This window comes from Lampetra fluviatilis, chromosome 8, assembly GCF_964198595.1.
Source record: "Lampetra fluviatilis chromosome 8, kcLamFluv1.1, whole genome shotgun sequence".
Taxonomy (NCBI): domain Eukaryota; kingdom Metazoa; phylum Chordata; class Hyperoartia; order Petromyzontiformes; family Petromyzontidae; genus Lampetra; species Lampetra fluviatilis.
In genome coordinates, this window is record NC_136282.1 from 11,254,898 (window position 1) to 11,281,613 (window position 26,716).

Genomic DNA, 26,716 nt, shown 5'->3' on the forward strand with positions numbered 1-26,716 from the left:
CTGGCATTCGGGAAAACACCTGTTTTGACTCCCTTCTTTTTTGGGTTTGAGAAATCTTTGGAATCAGGTTTTCTTCACATGTGATCTGTTGTCTGTGTTGGTGGTGGAACTTTGGTTAGTTGGTGTTGGTTTCTTTACTCTGAGAATGCAACAAGTTTGCATCTACACTTTGAGCTTTGCAGTGTTGGGATCTTTTGGCCTTGCTTTGTGCTTGGGTGTAGTTGCTAAAATATATATGAAAAACTATAGGTATTTATTCAATGTAAACTCGCAGTTTTTCACAAGAAGCGCTGAATTTGAAAAAAAACCCACGTATTTTATTTTATTGGGCACACATAAGATAATAAACATATTTTGATTTGTAGTTGATATATTTTGTTTGTGTTGAAAACCCACTGGCCTGCATTATAACTATAAACTGAATAAAAATGCCAAAGAGAGCTTATCTTGGCGCAGCGCTTCCAACCAAAGTAAATCTGATGTTTTCGAATAATAAAATATGTCAGCTTTTGGCCGTATGCTGGGGTGAAAAAAAAAGTAAAAAAAAACTACAAGAGAAATCAAAAGTCCAAGCCAAAGCAAGGTCCCGTTGTTCCTGCGTGTTTGTGCGCGTGATTCTGACTGCTGTGTTGTCGCCTCTCCCCCTTGTGGCCGCTGCGCGCTCCCCGCAGTGCTCGGCTACAGAGATAAGCTGTTCACTGTGAGCACGCCCAAAGGGGCTGTGAAGGGGAGGCGCCTCCGTGAAGGTAATCGCCACTCGGTGCCATGCGTAGCAGCTGCAGCCGCCGCCGCTACCACTGCCACCGCCACCCATGGCTCTAACCTCCTCGCCTTGCCGACCGTCACGCTCCGATGCATTTTCACCCTCTGGATAACCATTTTTTTATGATTTGCCCTCCCCAACTTCCCTCCGTCCCACGCCTGCTTTTATTATTTCCCTCTGCATTCTTTGTGGTTAATAGCTGTTTTGTCAATGTCCTCTCTGTGTGATTCTGTGTGATTGTGTGCGCAAGTGTAATGCTCTGCAGGGTTTGCTGTTTTTCATTGCCGATCCATTTAACAAGCCACGACAGCTAACTGGATTTGACCACGCTGGAGAGAATACAAATACAAGATTAGGATATTGCGTGCAATGGCTCCATGCTTTGTCACTAGTTGATACATCATATGCATGTGAACTGTGTCAAATTCAGCAGGGGGTTTGCAATATTTTGAAACGGTAACCCTAAAAGCTGGTTATTTATGATCACAAATCCAGCTGTCATGCATTGAACTCATAGCTCACCTCAAGTATTTATGCACGTGTGTGCCTCGTCATGCCCAGGGGAAGAAGGGCCGTGGAGAAATGGCAGCGTTTGTGACTCGTTGCAGGCAAGTGGGCGACCCTGCGAGGCAGTGGAAGGTTCGGTGGACCTGTTGTCTCGGGGGACATTGGGGCCCGGCTCGCAGGCAAAGAACCGCTGCAATCTCCAAACCACAATGGTGTTCCCACCGAGCGAGACTTTGCCCGCTGTCAGGCTGCCGTGCTCTACATTCTAGCTGACAAGTCGCAAGGAAAGGTGATTTTTTTCCCCCCTTGCCTCATGCCTGCTGCCTAGTGGGCAGTGGAGGGCAATCCATTAAAGAAATTGTTGTACCCTACTAATACGCTCCCACCTCTACGCTTCTCGCCTTCACCAACCCACACTGGCCAGTAGATTGACAAAGGGTTGTACAGCGGGCTTACTTTCAGCCAGGTCTGTCTGGGTCAGACAGACAGAAAAAGTTTCCGCACCCGGCACACCATATCCAATAAACCTTACGCTATGAATGTCACGGCTAGTCACGTGTCTACTCCAGTCTACCAGTGACCCAGAATACGGTATATTCGGTAAGAAAACAAGTCCTGGTTGTACATGTAGGTGCTGTTTGATGCATTCATGCAGTAATGATCACTTAATCCCCAGATTCAGGCAATGTATTGGATGGTGAACAGCCCTGCAACATGTCTCTATTAATTTTTATAATCAAAACAAGTCTTAGGGGGAAGAAATAGTGCACCATTTTTGACCGGGTCATTTAAATTCCCACTTGCATGGAAGTTTCCCATTTCAAATCGCCTGCCACTCAGGTTACAAGGGGTGCTTACGTTTTCCATTGCGTGTTAATAATGTATCGTTTTCTCACAATGGTGGCGCGTATGTGTGGCAGGGCATTAAGTTGGAAGGGGTGCATGGCTGCGAGGTATTACTGGTGGAGTACCCCGATGTCCGCGCAGTCAAGGCCAGCTTCAAGAAGCTTTTACGAGCTTGCGTGCCCAGTACTTCTCCTTCACAGGACATGACCTTCTACAAATCGTTAGAAGAATCCGAATGGCTGCAACAGGTATGCTTCCACCTCAACTATTGCAAATGTACAAATAAAATTCACTCTTTGGATTATCCATGGGGTGGTATTATACAGGCTTCAGAGTAACTGTGCTTACAAAAATAGAAGATAGGAATCCGTATTCATACCGTTTACATGTGTGCTGGTTCTATTATTAGCTGTTCCCCCCCCCCCTCATCGTAACTCGGTACCCATAAAGGAAAACAATAAAACGGGCGACAGAGTCTAACATCGGCATCTTCAGCCCCCATTCTAGATAGGAAATCAATTTACATACGTTTTGTATTTTCTTTGTTTTTGTTATATTTGGGGCCTCCCCATCCCCCCGAGTAGCCCAGATAATCGAGAGTTGACTGTATACACAAATAGATAATGCTTTCCCTTTCATTTGTGATTTGTTTTTCTTTTGGCTCTTGGCATTTGTTTTTATTATGGCAGTCTGTATTGTGCAGAATAACTCTATGCTGGCTCCGTTGGGCGATGTTTCTCTGCAGATCCAAAGGCTGCTGCAATTGGCAGAGCTTGTAGTTGAGCTTTTAGACGGAGGCTCCTCTGTCATGGTAAGCCTCGAGGAAGGATGGGACATCACTACCCAGGTAACATTGCGTGTTATCGCACTCGCTTATTGAGCCACATTGTGCTTGCCACCTTTTGCGGTTTTTGTCACCTCTAGATTTGTTTAATTTATGTGTTGTGCTTTCAGTTGGCGGATGGGTGGTCTGGTGGCTTGACCTCACTGTTAAACCACCGCACATCTGCCGTGATAATTTTCTGCCTAGAGCAGTATTAAATAGCATATCGGTTGCCCGCTTGCAGATGTTACAAGCAGTGATGCACTGCTTTTGAAAGGCCATTATACGCAGGTGTCAATCAGCTTAACAATGAGTAATTGTTGTATATCCTAAAACAAAGCCAGACATATTTCTTCAACGAGAATCCACACGGTGTTATCGCGCATCAATGTATAAACAAAATAAATCATTTGCCTTTATATTTCTCCGTGGCAAATGTAACCGTATTTATTTCCTTTAATTAATGTGTTCTGGATGAGGTCCAGCAGAGCTGGGCATGAGTGTGATAAAATATGATAAATAGTTACAATAAATCATTTTTATGAAGATAAACAATTCTTAGATGTATGAACGGGAAGAATGAAGGCTAGCGAGGGGGACATATGTTCTTCCTCGGTTCATCTTTATCTCCTGCGACAAACTTCTCCAGTGGTCAAACCTTGTTGTTGCGTACGTATGTTGAACTTCTTTCGCACCGTACGTAATCGGAGGTTGTGTGATGCACACCGTGCACTCTCCGCAGCTGGTGTCGATGGTGCAGCTGCTGTCGGATCCGTTTTACCGCACCCTGGACGGTTTCCGGCTGCTGGTGGAAAAGGAGTGGATCTCCTTTGGCCACCGCTTCAGTCATCGCGGTAACCAGACGCTGGCGAGCCAGAGCAGTGGCCTCGCGCCGCTCTTCCTGCAGTTCCTTGACTGTGTGCACCAGGTCAGGCTTCTGCCCCACATTATGCACCTGTGGTCATTCACTTGCTTCACTGTTGAGCGGATTCATTGATTTAATCCTCTTCATGGTTCTTTCGGTAAAGTCACGAAAGAACCAAGAAGATGAATCCCTGCAGTCACGAAAGCTTTAAATCGAAATTTGATTTAATCCTTTTTACTTTACTCATCGGATGACTTCAGTTTATTTTCAAGGTTAAGATCTCGTTGCGGTCAAAGGCGTGGTGCACAGTAGACGCACGACCTTTGAGGTCTGCCATAGTTGTATTGGATAGCTGTGAATACCAATCAACTTCGTGATTGCTAAATTCATATTCGTTTTTGTTGTTGATTGTAATTTCTGACAACTTTCGTAACCTCTTATATTTTGCAGCAGTCAGTATTTTGTCATTTATGAAGTCTAGTTGTATAAATGGCACGAGACCGTATACATTACCATTATGAGTGATGGCATTGAAACTGACAATTTTACACTAATGAGAAAACGCTTGTTTCAAAATATATATATCTTTGTTACATGAAACAAATACATTTTAACGTGTACGTTCGTAGGGAATGTTTTCCCCCTCATTTGTTCCGGGTGAATGTGATTAGATGAGGTAACAATGTAGTTTTGTGGTTTTTTCTTTCCTTCAAAATGTGTTGTCCCTCATTTGGCGTCTTTGGGATTTTAAATAAATAATCATAAGATTTACACATGGCCCTGATAATTGCGCCTTCCTGCTGGCGAGCCCATACCGTTGGGAGTGGAAGGATTCTCATTACCGCATAATCCGCCCAAACGTAAAAAAAAATGTTCTCCTTTTAAATGATAGTGAGTAATAACCATGACAAACAAAAACTTTTTGGCCTTTCTGGTATTTACCAGAACTCAAATTAAATGTGTTAAACCAATTTCATATTAAAATCTGTAATGACCAGATTGCTTTAAATGAAAACTTTTTTTTTCCGAGTTGCGTTTATCAAAATCACTTGTGTCTCTGTGAAACTATGGCACTTGCGGTTTCAACTTCAGTTCAGTCATCCTTTGCTCTTGGTCTTATACAAATAGCATAATGTGATTTACTCAATAATTCTGCCATGGTTGTGTAAACATTGTGAGGTTATAACAATGCTTATGTTTTTTTTACTTTGTGTTTTGATGAAGGTACTCAACCAGTTTCCTACAGAGTTTGAGTTCAACCAATACTACCTGAAGTTTTTGGCATACCACTTTGTCTCCAACCGATTCCGAACATTCCTTCTCGACTCTGACTACGAGAGGATAGAAATGGGTCAGTATTTGTCTTCGAGATGCAGACAAATAAGAATGTGATTTTTTTTTTTAAGTTGTAATGATGACTTTGTGTAAGGCAAAATTGTTCTTGCATTTTTTGTTATACTGGCTTTTATATAAACACTTAGAAAATGGGGGCCCCTCTTCCTTCTTAAAACCCGTATCGGTAATTTGGACTATCCAAATAAAAATATCACAAAAAGATGTTAAGGGCTCACGTCATTGTTTTTTGAGCATTTGCAGAGCCGCGTGTCTGTGATGTGTTTGTACAGATGTGCTTTGAGTAGGGCCGCATAGAAATACGCAGAAGCACTTTGCGGACCTAACAAAGCGTAATTTGAATTTAGACGTTTTTGCGGACAAAAAAACAACCGATAAAACTTCATAAGCATATTGAACTGTTCCGAAATGCCCTTTGGTGCCACAACTAAAACAAAAAAGGCGCAAGTGTATCGAGCGAAGGGCAGGCCATCTCTCCCGTGTTTCCATTGGCCCAGTCTCTAAGTTGTGTCTGTGCTGACAGGGATGATGTACGAGGAAAAAGGCGAGAAGCTGGGCTCCAAGCCAGCTCGTTCCCTCTGGGATTACGTGGAGCGCATCCACAAAACTAGCCCCGTCTTCTACAACTACATGTACATGCCCGCTGATGGCGAAGAGGTGACCTACACCCGCATCCACCCTGTGTGTGTGTGTGCGTGTCTACGAGTGCCACGCTTTACGCTAATCTGATCTGGAATACATTACTGACAGCAGTCATTGTCGACGAATGTTCATGGAAGACATCACAAGACCACAATATTTCTCCTGGATGCCTTTCAATAGGGGTCCACATTATCAGCACGTACTGGGCTACACTGCACCTTTGTGTAGTTGACTTGGTGGTTGATTGAGTGCTGATCACTGGAAGAAATGACACACGTTTACCTCATTTTGCAATGGGTCTTTGGTTTGCACTTAGCTATAGCACCAAGACCACATATATAATATAAGTAATAATATATTTTACCCAGGAAAGCCTCACCGAGTCTTAACACTTTGGGATGTTGGGCCAATTCCATTCATGAGAGAGTTTGGCTTGTGGGAGGTAACCAGAGTACCTGGAGGAATCTCTTGAGTACAAGGGGGTAACACGCAAAGCTCTGTAAAAATAGATTAAAGACTTTATTTCAATCTTGCCATCTCATGGCCATCTCACAGGCCAAGCATACAACACGTGGTATTCCCAGCCAAACACCCATCTTAGTACTGAACAAGACTTAATCCTGATAGCCTCTGAGATTGGACAATTTAATAAGGTTTTTCGTCATCAGTAACATGATATGCATGACAACCTTTTAGAACTTGAGTTGGCAGAGGTCCTGATCTCAGTAGTTTAGAGTTATTGGCTCAGAATTTATACGTGGACATTATGGTGTTGAGCTCCCGAGCCAAAACTTCTAAATAATTACAGTAACATACGTACATGGGGCTTTCAACATTTTGCTGATACCTCGTTAAAATCGAAGTTGCATTTCCTTTGCCTCCATCAGAATCAAGTAGAAACATTAAGTAAAGAGTAAATATGATAGGAACGGTTGTGGTAATGGTGACAACAGTACCGAATATAGTATTACTTGTAAATAAGATGATTTAACATCTTATTCAAATACTGATAAAAACACCTTTTGCGGTGTCTGGGTGTGTTGATGTTATCATTGTTGACTTGTTTGTCATGGTTGCTTTCACCTACCGCAGGTGAAAACAACCAACGCCACGTTGGCGTCTGAGAGAGCCAACATAAGACCGCAGCTTGTTGCGTGTGAATGTGCATCGCCGGGTTCGCTCGCGTGCACCCCCCTTGCAGGTGTTGCAGCCATTCAGCATGCTGGCCTGCCTCCGAGTGTGGGACTACTACGTGGAGGAGAGCCTCGGCGAGGGGCCCTCCTTCGACTGGGAGCTGATCAACGGGCGCTGCGACGTGGCCAGCGAGGTGGAGCAGCCGGACGGGACCGTGCCACAGAGCAAGCGCAAGACGGTGTGGCCTTGCTACAGCAACCTGGCCAAGTTGCAGCCGGACGCCATCACGCAGCTGCTGCTGGTAAGGTCTGCAAGGTTGGAGAGGCATTCACGGGGCCTGAGCGCTGATGGGTATGGTGTGAGTGGTGCTTGGGGCAGTGCAAATTGCAGTGTGCGAACGTGTGTATTTAATATGGGGTTTTTTCCCCCCCATAACCTTGGCGGTGTTCATGTTGCAGTGCCAATGCTGTGCATTAGCGTTAATTTCACTTTTGTCAGCATTCGTGACCACCAACATCGCCACTTGCGAAGATTGCTGGCATGTCAGCGTTCCCGTTCCTGGTACTTTAAAAGATCATTGCAAAGTAGAACTTCAGTTTGTACAGCTGACACGGTGGCTTTTTTGGCACCACAAGTGTATAACCACACCGCACGTATTTGACAGTTTTATTGCACGAACGAGCGCACTACTGTGGGAGTTTAATTAATTTTCATTGTTGAAACCCCTTAAATTACGGTCACGGTAAATCCTTGCTACGTGTGTGGATGCAGGAGATAGAGCATTTGGAAGCTGAACTCAAGCCAAGCAGTGAGCGCTGGAAGGACACTTGGGACAAAGTCAAAGTTGCGCCAAAGACCAAACCTCAGCTGGTACAATGCACAAATCATTAGTGACGATCAAATATGTTTTCTTTGCTGTTTTACAACCTTCCATGCTGACACTTTGGTGTGAGAAGTTTATAATTCTTAGCCTGCTGTTCTTGTGTTAACACACATGTGCTGAAGAATTATATTTTGACTGATTTGTTATATATATAGAAATTACATAGTTGTTTCTGCAATCATACATGTGAATCAAATGAAAATAGAAGTAATGTTTACTGTTTTTTTTCTTAAGCATTGTACATATTTAAAATGTAACAGCAAAAAGCAATATGTTGTCATCAGTAAATGAGTCAGGGGTTGGCGTTGGTGGTTTCTGATCAGTAAAGATGCAGCCCTACAAATTAATTCTTATATCACTGCTGCCAGAAGGTCCTCCACTTGACAGAACTCTAGATGGTCCCTCCAGAGCTTATTTGGCCTTAACTTTCACAGTGGCCAGACGTTCTTGAAAGAGGGTTGGAGTACCCACCCTTTCCCCCACCGCATGCGACCTGCCAATCAACTAACCATTGGTGGTGCCGACGTGTGTGTTTCATTCCCCCATTATTGCCGGTTGTTGCTGGGTGTATCCGCGGCACCGCGCGTCCGTCCACAGAAGAGGCGCGTGCCGCTGCCAGCGGGGATGGCCGGACGCCCTCGCTCGGCAGTCGGGTTCTCGCCGGCGCGAGATGGGCCGCCGTTTCTCGCCGAGTCTGAACGAGCGTCCGTCGTCGCTCCGGCCTCCAGCACGCTGGGTCGGCGTAACGTCCCGCAGATGTCGTCGGCCTACTACAACATGTTCCCTTCGAATGACACCGAAAACAGGTTGGTGGCGGCGGGCGGGGGGGGGGCACGCTTGCACGTCCAATCAATCATTCACCCCAGCAGCTGCTCATTTGACACGTTTGTTTTCCAGAAGTTGAGCTTTAAGGTGACATAGTAACAGATCACGACACCTTGCTGTTCAAAAAAACGTGTTAATACTCAAGCTATTGCCCAAACCGTTCCATCAATTGTTGGCATCTATTGTATTAATAATCATTGGACTTTCATAATAGGCTACCACAGCCTCCATGAACTTTTTTCTTGTTGTTTTGTTTCAGGTCTTTTGAAGGCTTTCTCTTTAAACGAGGAGCCTTGCTTAAGGGATGGAAACAGAGGTTATTTGTTCTGGACAAAACCAAGCATCAGGTAATCTTATGAGCTGCATTACCTATACTTGCATGCATTTGTGAACGCGTATGCACGCATACACAAAAGAATGTTCCCATGAAATCCAGGTATATTGACGTCAGGTACATCGGATGTTTTGGCATATTAGATAATAACAAGGCGTCGGCGTGTCCGTGAGCATTGAGAAATTGATTTCCAATTTACCGTGAATTTTCATAAGCCGTCAGCAGTGGTCTTCATGCGGGGTTGCACATAGCATCGTCGAGATGTGTTTGTTATGTTTCGCTTCGGTGGAATGGCCCAATGGAGGTAAAAGCTCCACAATGACGTGGCTCTGTACACTTTGACGCATATCTTAGGTGCATGGTGAGTTTGAACAGAACCTTCGGAATGTTGAGGCGCTAAGTCTTTAAAACCAGCATTTACGTCATTGTGCTCCATTTTATTGGATACATGTAACCACTGCCACTCAGATGAATAAATAATTTAAGCACATTCCTTAGCAGAAAGCGTAGTGTAAAAGTTGAGGGAATATAATCCTCTGTGGCTTTTAGCCCCCATGAGTGATTTTTAACATTCAAACAAAAGTGTACTAAGATCATCGCGGTACACAGCCCTGCCATGCTGTACTTCACATCATTATCTTCGCCCTTTGTCACCACAGCTGCGCTACTACGACTCTTATGAGGACATGACCTGCAAGGGCTTAATCGACCTGGCGGAGGTGGAGAGTGTGGCAGTGGGGACGCCCAGTCTCGGAGCGCCCAAGACCGTGGATGAGAAGGCCTTCTTTGACGTGAGCAAGCCACCGCCACCACTTTTGTCACCCAGTAATCATCTACCCCTGCGCAGAGATACCATCTTTATGGGTCACCAATAAAGTTTGGAAAACACGGTTCTCTTAATTGGTGGTGTTAGATATTGACACGTAATCTGGCATTGTTACTTGTTTTGCATTCACCACCTTATAATCGGTTTCATCATACCCAACGGTGTTTTTTGGGGAATGTTGCTTATCTTTTTTTAAATGGCTCCTAATGGGTTGGAGTATTTTGCCGGTCGTGAGCAGCTGAGAACTCTTGCTTGACAATCGGCTTGCTGACTAAATCGCTTGTGTAATTCTCACCATTGTGTTTTGCAGCTTAAAACCACAAAACGTGTTTACAACTTCTACGCACCTGATGCACAGCTGGCACAGCAGTGGATTGACAAGATTCAGGGCTGCATCTCTGATGCGTAGAGCCCAGATTTCTTCCTTTCCGCGACCCGCCCTCTGACCCCGACTGTGTGTAAACTGTAGGACCATCTTGACGGAATGATGGCTGCATTAACCATGTGCACACGAAATCACGCCAACTCGAACCCTGCCTGCTTGCTTCTTGCAGAATTTGATTCATCTTGTTTATTTTTTTGCCGTCATCGATTGCAAGAGATGAGGTAGCGACGTTCATGTTTGCATGTTAACCTGTAAATGTAGCCAACGATCAACCGTCCAGCACTGGAGTCACCTGCACTGAGTACCACTCTGTCATCATACAGAGAGCAAGAGCATATTCGAGAAATGCACACTTACGTTTTCATGTCGCTTTAGTCACCTTTTGCAGAAAGGTGTGATGAGTTTTAAACCCCAGCTGTTTTACCCAAAGTGTCCGTTTTCATTTAGACACAGATGGATTTTTGGAAATGTTCGTTGCATTGTGTAATGGAAATGTGATTTGCCTCAAATCTGGCCAGTGTAGGCAAGATCGTTACAATCAGTAGGTGTCGGATCAGATATGTATTTTTTTATTTGGATTTTTACTCCACCTTTTAAAACTCTTTATGAATGTCACGGCTAAGCTGTCGTCTGTGAACATATTGTATTAAATGGATGCTTACCATGGTGCAGTTATGTGCCATCGAAAGCCACTGGTTCCGTGTGATAGGCCTATAAAACGGCTACAGGTGAAAAATCCTGCACGTCTCTTGTTTACCTTTCCACCCCCAACATCCATTGGACAAAGAAACACAATGTGAGCCAGTGTTCTCAATGCGAGAACCTATACGTAACATTTGCGCAGCCCACCAAAGAGTCTGATTTTACACCGTGGCACACGTGCAATGTTGACACACTTTAGAGGTCAAACTTACCACCCTGTCTTGTGAAAGAACTTGGGTCAGCATGCTTTATATGGTGCACGGTATCAATTGGGAGAAGCATTCTGCTCTGATAGTGAGGATTATGTTTTGTTATCCATCCCACCCCCTAGCATTTGGATTGATATACACAGTAGGATTAACCCGGTCGGGATAGACTCTTGTAATGCGAGTCACCTATGGAATTAAGTGCAACCCACCTGTAGTGAGTGCTTGTTACAGTCTAAGGCAGCAGTTAAAAAGAGTCCCCGGTATACAGTCCAGCAATGTTATTATTTGTGCTCTTCATTCGCATGTGATTTGTGATTATACGTTCTGCACAACCGTCAGTTGGCTCCAATGGAAAGCTTGACTGTGGGTGGGTGGGGTCTGGGTTGTTTCGGTGTTGTGATGAACACCTCGTTGGTAGAGGTGACACTTGAGTGTTGTGGCCATCGGCCACTTGGCCAACATTCCTCCATCTAACGGCTCAAAAGCACTGCTTTATGTAATGCGTTACGGATGCTGCACTGTGGTCTTGGGGCCAAACTGGCCACTGGGTTGGAGTTTGGCCGTTAAAACTTGCGGTTGTGAAATGATTTGTGCGCACGCACGAATACGGCGAGTGATGTTTATGTTGAAGGTCAGCCATTAAATGACCAATCAAAAATGCTGCCGTACAAAGGTGGTGGCACACTGGGTGGATTCCAATGCTCGGGCACAAATGGACTGCCAGCCCCACCTCTGCCGCCCCGACCTCCGCCTCTGCAGCCACTCGCGTTTGCACCCGAGTTTGGGAAATTAAAGGGGCCTCCGTAATCCATTCCTGCGCATCGCACAGGGACCGAGGTGCGAGTTGAGCACAGAGGAACGTTTGCGTGTCCATCCATTGCCCATCGTCAGGTGTGACTAATGCGGTTGTCGGAACATTGTTTTCATACAGTTTTCACTTGCCTTAACTGGCCACAACTTGACGTGGGTGGTGAATGGCACCGGGGTACACAGGATGCCACCACTGGTAGAATTGAACTCGCGCCTCATACCTGGACCAATAAGATCGTGTCGATGTCCTTGCGAAGCACGTGTTGGTGTGTGTCGACTACGACGATGATGATGATGATGTCCACGTGCAGACTGCCTCGTTTTATGAACCTCGCCTAGCATCCCGAACGTTTCCGTGATCAGCTGAATTCTTACTACATTTGCGCAGCACCCCCGCCGCCATCATTTACGAATGAATGTTCTCAGTGTGTGGAATAGCCAAAAGCATAGCACCACTAGAGAGGGTCAGTATTTACTTATTAGCAGTTACACGTTTTGTACAGAAATAATGTGCATGTATAAAAGTGTACTTTTTTTGTTTTGTATATTTATGACTTATTTTACAATGTTGATAATTTTATTAATGTTGCCTTGGTCTTCCTTTGATAACGTTATTAGTGTCATAACTCGTGGTTGGGAGTGGAGTTCTATATAGAGCCATCTATATTTGCTGCTTTATAACCATTGCAGCAGTCACAGATTTTCAGACTTTACAGTAATTGTATGCGGGGTGTAAGCTTCTGTGTAGAAAGTCTTGTGTTTATAACTGGTCGTATGCTACCTGAGTTGTTTAATTTTCATGTAATTAAAGTGTACATAGTTGTGATAGAGGTCTTTATGTTTCCCTTTGTTACTAAAAGTACAGTATATATGGTGCAGTTAAGTGGGGTTTTTTAAGCTAATGTTATGTGTTCATAAAGAACAAATAAAATATAAAAATGGCCACTTGTGTGCGTGTGCCATGATTTCCAATTGAGTACTTTGCAAGATGTGTTCACAAATATGCTTACATAAGGATTTTGTAACGGTCCGTCTTGTGCATCGAAGGTGAGTCACGTCAGCACTTTTCCACTTGTTGCAAGTTAAGTTACAAAATGGAACATCCATATTAACTCCCGAAAAGCGTGACAAAGCTTGCGACCCTCCCAACGTTTTGTAACCAAAATCTGAACGGAGAGACACGACGAGTTGGGAGCGAGTCTCGTCAATGGCCAAAGGTGAGAACGATATGTCAAGAATTTGTAACATCCTTTCAGAAGATGTGCTCAATTGAGCGTTACAGCCAACTTCATCTCGAGCGTCAAAAGCTGTCCCACCCCATGCCATGGATGACTAAGTAACATCGTCGCGTTAATAAGAGAGACCTCGAAATGCGTTAATTTTAAACCACGCATTTGAAATGGTCAGCGATATCGCCGCTATTTAACTGGGGTTGTAAATCTACGACACCCATCCACTGCTCTCCCAAGTGACCATCTGGCACCACGCGAATATGCGGGTCAAGGTGAGTGACAATTTATCAAGACAATGGACTTTTCCAGAGATATTGACGACAAGAATATCGCGTTGTATTTTGCGAACGCTGACAGTTTGACTTGATCTTAAGGGATGCTGATTACGGTCACGTGTTGGGGTGCTTTCTGGCCTTAATCATCATCAGCCACGGTCAAATCTGCCAGTGGGAGGAAAACCTCCCAAAGTCAAGTTGTCGCCAGATCACTTCTCTGCAGTTTAATAACCCACCAAGCATCCCCGCACGTGTCTGTGGGATTGATAATTAAGAGTTGCGGGTGTGGGGTGGATTGTTTCATCGTGGGACTTGAAAGAGGATGGTGGTTTTTTTTGGGGGGTTATTCATCCATAGGTGGTTTGATCACGGCTGATCATGAATTTGCTTCAAACGTATACACATTCTAGCCGTGCACTTGCTGACGGCGGTTTGACGGATTGCCACCAATCAGGGTTGAGATTTCCATTTTAAAAAATGCATTTTTTGTCTCTTTTTTTACCGTCTATTATTTTCCATTTGTTCTGTCTCGTCTGTCCAGTTACGAGCACTTCTGCCGCCATGAAAGTCGCACTCGCATACACTCTGTCCAACATGTAACCCGTTGCACCCAGATCCAATGCGTGAAACCCGTGAACACACACACACCCACACTAAAAGAGCGCCGTTGGGATAAACGAAGTCGATGCCTCGTTACGCACCGCACGTGTCTTGACAAGGGGGCTCTTTGTGCGAGGTCAACCCCCCCTTGTCAGTGTCGCCCAGACGGCTCATTCTGGGCAATTGCCCGTCAATGTTTCGTTTGCTAAACAGCGCGCGCGCGCGCGTGTTTATTTGTTGCAGAACTTCATTGATCCATCGCATGTCTATCGGCCAGACATCGGTGACCTATGTAGCAAATCCAACAAGGAGCACTTCCGAAACTTTGAGGTAAGACCCTGGAAAAAAAAGCCTCCACTGCGCTGCCAAAATTGATCTCAATTAACTTTGAGGCCCATTTTTTGCAATCCACTGCTGGATGAAGGCCTCCCCAAGATGCCCCCGCATCTTGCACGATCCTGCCGTGCCATGATCCACCCCTCAGCACCGGCACACGAGGCGATTTCATCGTTCCGTCCCTTGAGTCTCTCGTTTCTCGGACGCGTCCACGTAGACTCGTGGTTTTTTTTCTCCGTGAATTGTATTCCTCCGCAACTGTTCCTATCTGAGCTCACATCCAGCTCGTTTCAGGATATCATGTGTATTTTTTTCCACCTCGTGTTTCACGATTGTTGTACAGTACTGTTGCTGTGCACCTGCTTTCGTATTTCTTTGCTTTTGCAATCCAGTCCTCCTTTGAGCGACTTGTAGTAGCACCTCCGATTAGCATGGGTGGCTACGTACGGTGCGAAAGAAGTTCAACGTACATACATAGATGAGGTGCCACCGATTTAAGAGATTCTGTTTGCCTGCAAGAATAGCCAAATGTCTAGGAACTGACTGCCCATTCGTTTCTTCACGCGTTCCTCCACCTTTCAGAATGGCCCGCTCCAGGAACGCATCAAGAAAACGTATAAAGAAATGCACACCTACCAGACCGTGGAGCTCGTGCGTAAAAAGGTGACGACGTTTGAGGTCATCGTTGCAGATGATAAGTGCGGGGAGCGGCGGTGTAGCGGTTAGCGCACTGCGCAACGAGCCTGGAGACCCGAGTTCGATTCCTGCTCACGGCACAACACCGGTGACGATTCTCTGAACTTAGGCATGGGCCTCCCCTAGGTCGAGGGATATGTAAACATCACCACTAGGGAGACAAAGGCGGCCGGGAATGGTGTTGGCCACCCCCACCCCCTTTGTGTGCCGTGCCGGCCTTAGTAGGTGCTACTCGCTAACAGCACTTGCCCCAACAGTCTGTCAAAGGCGATACGCCGGGCGAATCTTTGTTGTAAACCAAGAAAAGGAAAAATCCCGACAGTCCAAAGGGCATTGTCTCGACAACCTGACATCGTTCCTGGTTAATACTAACCACGGTTAGTCATTGATGTTGCAGGAAAGTGTGCATTGCATCTCGAGGAGTTGATTTACTGAATCATGCCTGCGGGACCAAACATCTATCGTGTGATCAAATTCTCAATGAGACCTCAAGGTTTCGTTTTTTGTGTAGGAGAGTCCTGCCTCGGATATATTTGTGATATTGGGCAAATTCTTTATTTACGTGAGGCCAATAGGCTGCGTATTTCTAAAGCCATTGGACGATCCAAGGAGGATTGATTCGTACGACACAAGCTTCCAATACAGATTTTTTTTTCCATCTGTAGATTAGCAAAATAAAGTGTCCATTTACGTATAGTTACAATAAACGTAACATGCTGAGTACTAACATGCTTGGTGCACCGACTCTACTATGCACGTACATACATCCACGTGCTTTCATGTCCACCTCTCTTTGCACGGTAAAATCTCCAATTTTAGTTTGTAATAACAATGAATAAGTTCAACTTAACGCGCAGCAAGAGTATTCGCTCGCTCTTGTGGAGCGAGAACAACTCGAAGGAGTGACGAACCACAGACAAGCTTGAAGGCAGCCACACGATGAACCAGCGCGACCAACAATTGCCCACGTTCTGCCGTCCCCTACGTATTGAGATGTAATTGGGCAATTAATAAGTGGGAGGAAACCGGAGCTCCCAGAATAACGAACCCACACGTGCTTGATGGGAAACACTCTCCCATACAGAGCGAATAGGTGAGGTCCACATATTTGCTGCAATGCCCTCTCCTGGAAAGTCAGGATTATGACATCTCTCCGCACACGGGAAGGCAGTTTCACAACATATTTACGATCCGCCGCCAACCCTCAAAATGCTCCCTTTATGGATTGGCCTGGCAGCCCGTTGAATCGTTTTTCAAGTGCAACTCATGGGTGCATTTTCAGGCTAGAGACGTGTCAGATGTTGCACGTAAATTGTCAGGCTTGAAATGTGACAGATGTTGCACGTAAATTGTCAGGCTAGAGATGATGTGCACGTGATGAATCTGCGAGATGCCACCCTTGCCGCCATCCCCGCAGTACGCACAGTGGGGCCGCATGGAGCGCACGCGCATGAGCATCATGAAGGCGCTCGCCGAGATGGACCTGATGGTGGACGAGTCGGACCCGGACGTGGACTTCCCCAACTCGTTCCACGCGTACCAGACGGCGGAGGCCATTCGCCAGGCTCACCCGGACAAGGGTCCGTGTGCTCGCCAACACAAAAAAAATTAACCCGTAAAAACAAAGTTTTTCACTATAAATCCTTTATATGCGTGGCATCGGTTTTATTTTATTATGAATTTCTGTTTTTCTTGAGTAAGAGTTTCATTTTTATCACATTGGAATTTTAAATTAAATATGAAAAAAAAAATTCTTAAAAAGTGGAACATTTTTGAAAAACATTTTCACGAAAAGAAATTGTCACGCACAACGAGTCTGTGTGCAAAATGTTAGCTCGATTGGACCACGGGAAGTGGGTTAAAAAACGACCGAAAGATTTGCACGGTCGTAAGCGCGCAAGCAAGCAAGCAAGTGAACTTAATATAAATGATTTAAAAAACAAGTGCCGCGTTTCCACGACCCACCGCGTCTTAAACCCGTGTTTGGCCACCCAGAAATCGTCGATCCATTTCGCGTGCGGCTTCGACAGCGTGGCACGCATCCGGACCGCAAGGCTCTGCGTTCCCCCCGACCCACCCCCGGCCGCCCACTGTTTGATAAACCCAGGGCCGAGCCGATCAGTTTGGTTCCTCGAACCGAGCGGGCACTCTTCCTAGTGGTAGTGCAGGACATGGTACAGCGATCTTTACTGAAAGCTTTCGTGACTGCAGGAATTCATATTCTTAGGTCTTTCGGTGAAGTCACGTAGATAGGCTCAAAGAAAAATAATTAAAATAACAAAAAAAACTACGACGTTTCGATCGCAAAACAAGCGGTCGTCTTCAAGAAAAGGGTCCTGAAGACGACCGCTTGTGTTGAAGACGACCGCTTGTGTTGCAATTATTTTTATTTGAACCTATCTACGTGACTTTACCGAAAGACCCAAGCATATGGTACAACAATGGCAGTCCATTGGCCCAGAACAAAAACCCGGTCTAATAGTGTTGGTGACGACTCAACTTTTTACAATTATCAGCAGGGTCTCATCTAAATGAAGAGTGCTGCGCTCATAAATAGTTATGATGTAGCTTCGTTTGGTCGAGATATATAAATAATTATTTTACTTGATCGTAAGTAAGTCTGCACGCGTATTATCTTGCACTATTATGAGTCCAGTCCATCACAAATGCGTATCGCATGACTTGGTAAAACTAGAGTGGTTTCAGCAATTTTTATTTTTTATAAACAGATGAAAACGTATCATCCCCTAAAATACAAACATATATTACAATAGGCTACAATTGTATTAAATACTTTACATGTAGTAATGTTTCAGAGTACAGAACAGGCAGAAAATATTGACTTGTAAAACAGTTAAAGAATATTTTGCATCGCTCTAAAAATGTTTTCTTTTACAAAGTTGACATATAAAAAGTTTAGGGTTTACATGGTACCAACGTCTTTGCGTGGCTAATAAAAGTTAACGCTGTGATAAACTTTTCACATCCGTAAGTTGTCGCATAGTTCATTTCATGGTCATAAAAGAAACATTGGTACCACTAAAGATTTGCCACCACAGTAATGCTACTGGTCCATGGCCTGTAACCGATGGGTGAGAATTTATGTTACAGCGGCCGATATTAATCCATAGTCGGTGCCAGTGAATGTAAGTCTTATTAATATAATGTTCATGTGCAGAAATAGAAAAGAGGTCAATTTATTTTACGCATTTATTTACTTGCTCTTTATAGGTTAGATGATGTCGTTAAAGACCATGGTTTAGTTTGTCTTGATAATAACAGCTGACAGCCCTGTGTTAATCCTCTACTGCAGGTTCTTCACGTGGAGTGTTGGCCATGGGGGTTGTTTGACCATACTTCACCACGCTGGCCACTGCAGTTTGGTGAAGGGGTAGGGCCCAGGACCATATGAGACATCACTTTCCACTGATGTTCGCCCGGGTTTGGAATCAAGGTCAGGTTGCTGGGCTCACGGCGGTCCTGGGTCCTCCCCTCCTTCAACAACCCACAATAACCAGCGTGGGGAAGTATGGTCAAACAACCTCCATGACTGATACAGCATGGGGGAGGGCGGAGGGAGGGGGGTGGATTTAATTCAACAGTGGATTGACAGACAGATGTAAATAATTGAAATATAATAATTCAGTTGATATTTACCGACCGAAAAGGTCGGCCAACGTGAGAGTGCTTGAAGGTCTGTGATAGTTGAGACTCTATACTCACGCAAGGATGGGTGGGGGGGTGTGGGGTTGCTTGTACATCGCATCACGCAAACGTTCACTGCTTGTTTTGCTGTGCTCATTCTCCTGTAGACTGGCTCCAGCTCGTCGGCCTAATCCACGACCTCGGGAAGATCATGGCCCGCTGGGGAGAGCCCCAGGTGAGGTCAACGCGCACGCCGCGGACACCAACTCGCTCGGGGGGGGGGGGGGGTTGGCAAAAGCTGCCGCGGCTCTGGAGCCGCGTGCGCCTCTCTGGCTTCTCGTCGTAGTGTCTCACACAGCTGTTGACCTCTCGTCGTAGTGTCTCACACAGCTGTTGACCTCTCGCTGTGGTATCTCACACAGCTGTTGACCTCTCGTCGTAGTCTCACACAGCTGTTGACCTCTCGCTGTGGTCTCTCACACAGCTGTTGACCTCTCGTCGTAGTGTCTCACACAGCTGTTGACCTCTCGCTGTGGTGTCTCACACAGCTATTGACCTCTCGCTGTGGTATCTCACACAGCTGTTGTAGTTGAGTGAATGTGTGAATCCTTTTGCCTCCAGTGGTGCGTGGTTGGAGATACCTTTCCAGTTGGATGCGCTTTCCAGAAATCGATCGTCTACAGAGACTCCACTTTCCAAGATAACCCGGACTCACACGACGCGCGCTACAAGTAAATGCAACGTGACACTCATTGTGGATTATGCACGGGCCACAATTCACATTTACACTATACACGAAAGTCGCAAGGCATGCAAGCCCATCGCCCAGTGCAAGGTGTGCCGAGATATTGGAAGCTAATCAGCATTTAGCCGGTTAAGAAACACATTCCTGCGGATGGAGCTGGTAGGAACGTTGGGTTGCTCGGTCAATGGCCAGGGTCAACGGCGGCGTGGTGTATTCCGCAAATATGCCCGACTGTGAGGGCGGGCACAAGCCGGCGTGAGTAGGTTAAACGTTGAGTTTTATAAGGGCACCACGAGGTGACCAGCTCCTCCCCACCCAGCCCCTCCCAGCCCTACCCTCCCCACCCAGCCCCTCCTCACCCTCCCCACCCAGCCCCTCAACACCGTCCACACCCAGCCCCTCCCCACCCTCCCCTCCCAGCCCCACCCTCCCCATCCTCCCCACCCAGCCCTTCCCTGCACGACGGACGGACGGACGGACACAATAATCCCCTGTGGACTGGTGGAACCAGGTGGTTCCTACCAGTATAACAATTTCTATAGCGCCGTAACATGGTAAGACTTGACAAGGGTGCTTACACGATTGATCACTGGGGGCTTGCCAAGTGCTGTCAGGCAAGGTGCGGGAAGGAGGGGATAGCGGTGCTGAGTATCACTCCCGCTGATGCGTGGTGGGTGTTCTCTGGGGACTCAAGATATCCTCTCCACTCGTTGCACACCTCGTTCATAGCAGTGGCCATCTATCCCAAAAAAGGAGGACCCCCCACCCCTCTTCCTAAAACATAACAACGGGAAGTCTTGCGACTCAGTGAGGCTTTTCTGGGTAAATGTTTGGCATTGTTCGGCATCATCACGCAATAGATTGTGGGATTACGCACACGTTGTTCACAGAGTAAGTCGCAGTATTTCGAATTAAAGCTTTCGTGACTGCAGGGATTCATCTTCTTGGTTCTTTCGGTAAAGTCACGTAGAAGGGAAATAATAAAAATAAAACATAATAAAATAATTCCCACGACGTTTCGGCCACAACGCAAGCAGCCGTCCTCAGGTGAAGAACAGGTCTGTCGGAAATACAGCGTCTGAATTCAGACGCTGTCTTTCCGACGCAGTAGTTGTGCTTCATGCCGTTGCTGTCTCACAACCTTGGCGCAAGGGAGCCTTCTTAAGACGGAGTCACCAGTGGGAATAGTGGGGCGAGGGCATGAAGCTTAATAGCTTTAATGACGTTATAAACTCTCCAGAATAAGCTTCTCCGGAGTTAATGAAGAAGTGACCCCGCGTGTCACCTTGGTCGCGTCCCTAGTGCACCACTAATTAAACCAGATTCAGTGGGAGTTTATGCAACGTGGCCGTTCGGAGGCAAATCCCTTGCTCGTAGAATAATACGGAGGGGAAAAAAATGAAGAATAATATATAAAGAGACTAATTAACCGTGCTGTCTACTGTAACGTTCGGCTTATGTATACGGAGCGGTCTGCTTGTTAACAATTAACCCCACGACCAGGCGCCAATGAATGGCATTAATCGTGAAAAGTACATTCATTAAAACAGCCGGATAATTTCATTAATGGCGAACATAAAAATGTATTTCAACTAAGGCTGTTGGCTTCCCCACCCATTTGCAGTACTCTCTGCGGCATATACGAGCCCAACTGCGGCTTGGACAAAGTCTCCATGTCGTGGGGTCACGATGGTAAGACGGTGTGTGCGGCACACACACTCATTGTTACAGCAGAAGCTCACAGCGAACAAGGCCCGGTGTCCTGACATCCGCAGGAGAGTGAGCCTTGTTTCAGAAGTTACAAGCGTGTGATAATTGGTTTTTTACCCTTTTATCTGGCAACAAAACTGACACCTTTTTTACAAGGAGTCATGTTTGCATTGACCACAATACCTGCAGTCGGAATGCAAACAAAAAAAACACAACTCTGATAATGTATGCACTGTCCTTGAAATTGATTGGTCGACACCCGAGACAGCTTTCTTTAGAGCCTAGTCTCACATGGTGTTGGACCAGATGAAACGTAACGCTGATACATTATCAGAGTTATGTTTTTTTGTTTGCATTCTGACTGCAGGTATTGTGGTCAATGCAAACATGACTCCTTGTAAAAAAGGTGTCAGTTTTGTTGCCAGATAAAAGTGTAAAAAACCAATTATCATATTTTGCTACTGGCAAATGAGGTTCCAATGGTGTTTCAAGCGTGTGTTGCTTATACCAGAATCGTGCTGATATGAGGTCCGCTTAATATCCAGCCTCGAGTTATTGCATCTTAAGAAAATGCCCCGCGATGTATTCTGTCACGTAAAAAAAAAACCACGCACGTACATTATCCGACGAAAAGGGTTTTAATGAAGCCGAGAGCCGGCGGTGTTCATGTTGCACGAGGCGCCCGTGTGGAGGTGCTCATGGTGGTGCAGTAGAGAAAGTAGGCTGCTGATCGAGCTGTCCGGCACGCTGTGTTTCTTCTCCCCGCACGCTTCGGCTTTCTAACGTCCAAGATAAAAAGTGCAGCAAGAGGGTGTCGCCACACAACGCGAGCAGCCTGACGCGTAGCCTCCCGCGACCAATATCGTCTATAATACAAGTTTGTTTTGGGTTAGATCGCGTAAATATAAATGTGTCTTTACGCCCGCCACCACCCGACACGGCCAAATAGTAAGGTTTGTCACGTAAACAGAACACGCCAATTTGTTACGAGCACAGCAACGCCGGTGTGTTGGAGTTACTCTGCAACGTTCACGTGACAAACCTTCCTGTTTGGCCGTGTCGGGTGGTGGCGGGTTTAACGACACATTTATATTTACGCGATCTAACTCCCCAAAAAATTCACTTTTTTTTTAAGTTATGAATGTAAGCAGCGCCGTCCTGAAAAAAAATCATTGACACTCAAAGAGGGTTTCATTGGGCAAGACAACAAGAATTGTTGTTTCGTTCGAGACAAGCCGCATCTGTGTATTGCTGATGAGACGTAGAGAACTCGAAACCAATCGTTGCTGGAAAATATTGGTCCGTAAGACCCACAGACTGACGATGAACTAAAATGTCTGTTACGTGTATTCTTTTTTACTTTGCCGACTTTGTTTTCGCGTGTGCTCGTGAGAAATAAAAAACAAACATCCGTCTGCCATTTGTTTCAGAGTACATGTACCGGGTGTTGAAGTTTAACGAGTGCACCATCCCCGAGGAGGTGAGTTTCCAATCACGAGAAGATTCTGATCGAGGGAGGTGGTAATGCTTTTTTTTAAATGCTCAAACTTTATTTTTATCTTGATTTGAAGCTTTCGTCGTTGCAGGAATCCATACTCGTTGGTTCAGTAAAGTCACGTAGGTATACCTACGTGACTTTGCCGAAAGAACCAAAGAGTATTATATATATTTATTTGATTTAGCTCTCACCAGCAGGTGTTTCTACGCCACGGTGAAGTCGTTTCGCTGCCAGACCCTTTGCGTAGGAGTAGAAAAACAACGTCCGTTGCGATGAAGCCTTGCCTAGCTGTTAATTCGTTGGGCACGAGTCGCAGAGCTGGACTCTTTCGAGAAAGCAGCAACTCAGAGGATGCAAGGACTCGCACAGCAACTTGTGAGCTCAGAATAGTACACGGCAAGGCAGCACCGCGTGTGAACATCATCGGGAGCAGGGGGGGGGGGTGACCTGTCGCGTGAAATGCGTGTGCTCGCGAACAGCACTTGCCCCAAAGTCTGTTAAGGCTATACGGGGGATCTTTGTCTTTGCCCGCGAGATGCTTGGAGTGAGCGGGTGGTGGGGGGTTAGCGCGCTGCGCTACGAACCCGGCGACTCGAGTTCAATTCCCGCCCACGGTCAACACCGGTGACGATTTTCTGAACCGGTAATGAGCCTCTTTTAGGTCGACTCAGCCTGAAAAAAATGAGCAAACGTCGCCACTCGGGAGACGAAGGCGGCCGGGCGTGGTGCTGGCCACCCCACCCCCTCGTGTGCCGTTGCGGCCTTCATAGGTGCTCGCTAACAGCACTTGCCCCTACAGTCGTACTCAGATGGTAAATGTTGTGGCTTGGCTCTCCAACACACCGGTTAGTGCTGTACTAGTATACTACACTATAAACTATACTACTATACACAATACAATACACTACACGACTATACACTACACTATACACTACACTACTATCCACTAGTGCTGTACTAGTATACTACACTATACACTACACTATAAACTATACTACTATACACAATACAATACACTACACGACTATACACTACACTATACACTACACTACTATACACTACACTACTATACACTAGTGCTGTACTAGTGACGAATTGGCCACGTTCTGTTTACGTGACAACCCTTGCTAGTTGGCTGTGTCGGGTGGTGGCGGGTTTAACGACACATTTACATATTTACGCGATCTAACCCAAAAAAACCCTCTATTATTAAAGACTTTCTTGTTGCCTTTGCGCTCCTTAGGGTTTTTACATCGTGCGCTACCACTCATTCTACCCGTGGCACACGGCCGGTGACTATGGCCATCTGTGCAACGAGCAGGACAGGGCGATGCTGCCCTGGGTGAGAGAGTTCAAGTGAGTCCCGCGTCCATCACTCCTCTAACGCCTTCATCACTCTAACGCCTTCATCACTCTAACGCCTTCATCACTCTAACGCCTTCATCACTCTAACGCCTTCATCACTCTAACGCCTTCATCACTCTAACGCCTTCATCACTCTAACGCGTGTACATCACTCTATAACGCGTCCATCACTCCTCTAACGCGTCCACGTCACTCTTACGCGCGTATATCACTCTAACGCGTCCATCACTCTATAACGCGTCCATCACTTCTCTAACGCGTCCATCACTCTAACGCCTTCATCACTCTAACGCGTCCATCACTCTATAACGCGTCCAACACTTCTCTAACGCGCTCGCCCCCTTACTGGCGGACAGTTCGTTAAAAGTCCCAGCTGCAGAAAAATGAAATGAAATCATGAATAAATATGAGAACAGGCTCTATACCCTAGCTGGTAATAAAACAGGTGTTAAGGTGGTCAAAACACCAAAGGGATACCTTTTGCAAGGCATCAAGTCCGCATGAACCACACGTACCTGTGGCAATACATGCAAACAAACTTGCTCTGATTATAATATCTGGCATTGCCTTTGAAACTAATTGGCCTACACCAGAGACAGCAGCCTTCTTAACGCGGCGATGTCTCACCAGTGTCAGACCAGAGAACGCCAAAAGGCGAACATTACAAACATCATAAAAGCATCATCTTTAGACCTCCTTTGCCAGTACCAAAATATAATAATAAGGGTTTCCCCCCCGCCTTTGGGCGTCCTCTGGTCGTGCACCAATTGGGTCGAGGCTCAAAAGAAAGCCGTCCCTTGGTGTGGACCAATCAGTTTCAAGGACAATGCATATATTATCATGGTATGTATGTAAGTATTGTGGTTAATGCAGACATGAATCCTTGTAAAAAGGTTTCAGTTTTGTTGCCAGAAATAAGGGGGAAAACCCCGAGTATCATAAAAGCAATCTAACTGAAAGCTGCAAGGCTGTACAATGCCCCGTTCTTCACACGCAAGCCGAAGTCGCGGAACAGCAAACGAGAGGTGCTCGTGCCGTCTGTGGTGCTCCGTTGCGAGCGAACAACGCCACTCGTGGAACCGACAGGCGTGACTTAACCTCGCGTACGTCCAAAGCCCTTCCCCCACGCCTCACTTGAAAATTAATCCCAAAGTGATGTGGCTCTTATCTTTGTCGATAGATATATGTGGCCTCTAAGTCGCAAGCTGTCTCACACGAGTCTACTAAAACACAAAAAGCAATGAGTGAGTTTTCAAATCTTGATTTGAAAGTGCGTAGCTCCAGTGGCTTCTTAAAAGTGATGTTGAGGTCCCCTCCCAGCCACTTTATAATAACTAACAGTGATTTGAAGCTTTCGTGACTGCAGGAATCCATACTCTTTGGGTCTTTCGGTAAAGTCACGTGACTTCACCGAAAGACCCAAAGAGTATGTAATAAATTATAGCCCGATAGAAGTTCAACATACGTGCATTCATCTGAATGAATAAAATATAACAAAAAAACACACCCACGCTGGATGTCGGGTAACGTATCCACGGAGTGATTTTGCCACATCTCTGCTGGGTGAGGTTGGTTATGTGCGGCGGTTGTTTGACCATAACTTCTCAATAATCTTTAAGACGCAACGTATATGTCCTGTTCATTTATACATCTTTTTTTTTCTTCTTCTTCATATATAATGTTGCAGCAAATTCGACCTGTACACGAAGAGCGAGGATTTGCCCAACGTGGAGGAGTTGAAACCCTACTATGCAGCGCTGGTGGAGAAATACTGCCCCGAGTCACTGCGCTGGTGAATAGCGGGGGGTGGGGGGTGTGGGGTCTGAACACAAACACCAGCACGGAGGCCGCATGCCGACTTCGACATAGCCCCGTGAATTCGTGAAGTAGAAACCCAGCCCGTGCTGTTACTTCGCCACCACAACCGCGAAGATTCGTGCAAACCACGGTCGCACGCGACTAAGCACTTACGTGAGCGGAGGGATTTTTTTTCTCTCTCTCCGCTATCAGTCGGGTCCACGCAGCGGGGTTTAAATCCCATAAAACCTTTAGCGTTGTGGCGCTGCAGTGAAAATCACTGATCAGGCCAATCACGATTGAGCTTCGGGGGGCTCACGTACTGCCCATTTGGCTCCGTGACTAGTCTTCAGAGCGGCAGTATTCCGCGCTAGAGTGCAATTGCTCGCCAATTCTCCGCCGTTTTGTCGTGAAACTGCCAACCCGCATGGGGCTGCGAGGAGGCCATGAGATGCGGGTACAGCGAATGGATTGTTGCATTTATTTGTGCGGATTTACTTTTTATGAGTGTCCCCATCTCGGTGCGCGTGTTGTCTCCCCAGTACTACCACACTACTTAAAACACTCGCCATTAATGGAACTCGGCAAATATCCAAACTCATACTGAATAAAAATAAATAGTTTTGAGATTGGGACTGTTGGTGACGAAATACAGGGTATACAAACTTGATTTGGGGTATACATTTATACATTTACAACGATGGTAGCTCACTATGAGACATCTCTTTTACCGGTGCAAAATATAGTAATAGGTAGATGGTAGCACACTCACAGCAACAACTCCGATGAGCACGGTTGGATACGTACGGTGCGAAAGAAGCGCGCCGTGGATACGTGTGCATGTGAAACGAATAAAAAGGTGAACTCAAATCCACGCTTCATTGTCTTCGATCTCGAATCGGTCACTTGC

At 46.0% G+C, this 26,716-nt stretch overlaps 2 protein-coding genes across 10 annotated transcripts in view; both read left to right on the top strand.

Moving 5' to 3' along the window:
- Positions 1–12,850, top strand: part of LOC144933869 (myotubularin-related protein 5-like) — a 96,571-nt gene extending 83,721 nt beyond the window's left edge. For 7 of the 9 annotated variants that reach the window (XM_078859112.1, XM_078859119.1, XM_078859115.1 and 4 more), the window contains 13 exons: positions 672–746; positions 1,372–1,559; positions 2,191–2,364; positions 2,862–2,963; positions 3,682–3,867; positions 5,029–5,155; positions 5,681–5,814; positions 7,001–7,234; positions 7,705–7,803; positions 8,414–8,622; positions 8,901–8,988; positions 9,635–9,766; positions 10,112–12,850. In XM_078859112.1, the coding sequence (XP_078715238.1) occupies positions 672–746; positions 1,372–1,559; positions 2,191–2,364; positions 2,862–2,963; positions 3,682–3,867; positions 5,029–5,155; positions 5,681–5,814; positions 7,001–7,234; positions 7,705–7,803; positions 8,414–8,622; positions 8,901–8,988; positions 9,635–9,766; positions 10,112–10,210 (1,847 nt within the window). In that variant the 3' untranslated portion in view covers positions 10,211–12,850. The remainder of the gene's footprint in view (positions 1–671; positions 747–1,371; positions 1,560–2,190; positions 2,365–2,861; positions 2,964–3,681; positions 3,868–5,028; positions 5,156–5,680; positions 5,815–7,000; positions 7,235–7,704; positions 7,804–8,413; positions 8,623–8,900; positions 8,989–9,634; positions 9,767–10,111) is intronic. The other 2 variants (XM_078859118.1, XM_078859120.1) reach the window with 1 other exon arrangement.
- A 549-nt stretch (positions 12,851–13,399) lies between these two features.
- Positions 13,400–25,805, top strand: MIOX (myo-inositol oxygenase). The gene is made up of 10 exons (XM_078858815.1): positions 13,400–13,411; positions 14,258–14,344; positions 14,933–15,013; positions 16,464–16,626; positions 18,859–18,926; positions 19,313–19,422; positions 21,061–21,128; positions 22,577–22,626; positions 23,888–24,000; positions 25,697–25,805. The coding sequence occupies exons 1-10, from the start codon at positions 13,400–13,402 to the stop codon at positions 25,803–25,805; spliced, it is 861 nt and encodes a 286-aa protein (XP_078714941.1).
- Positions 25,806–26,716: the final 911 nt, after the last annotated feature.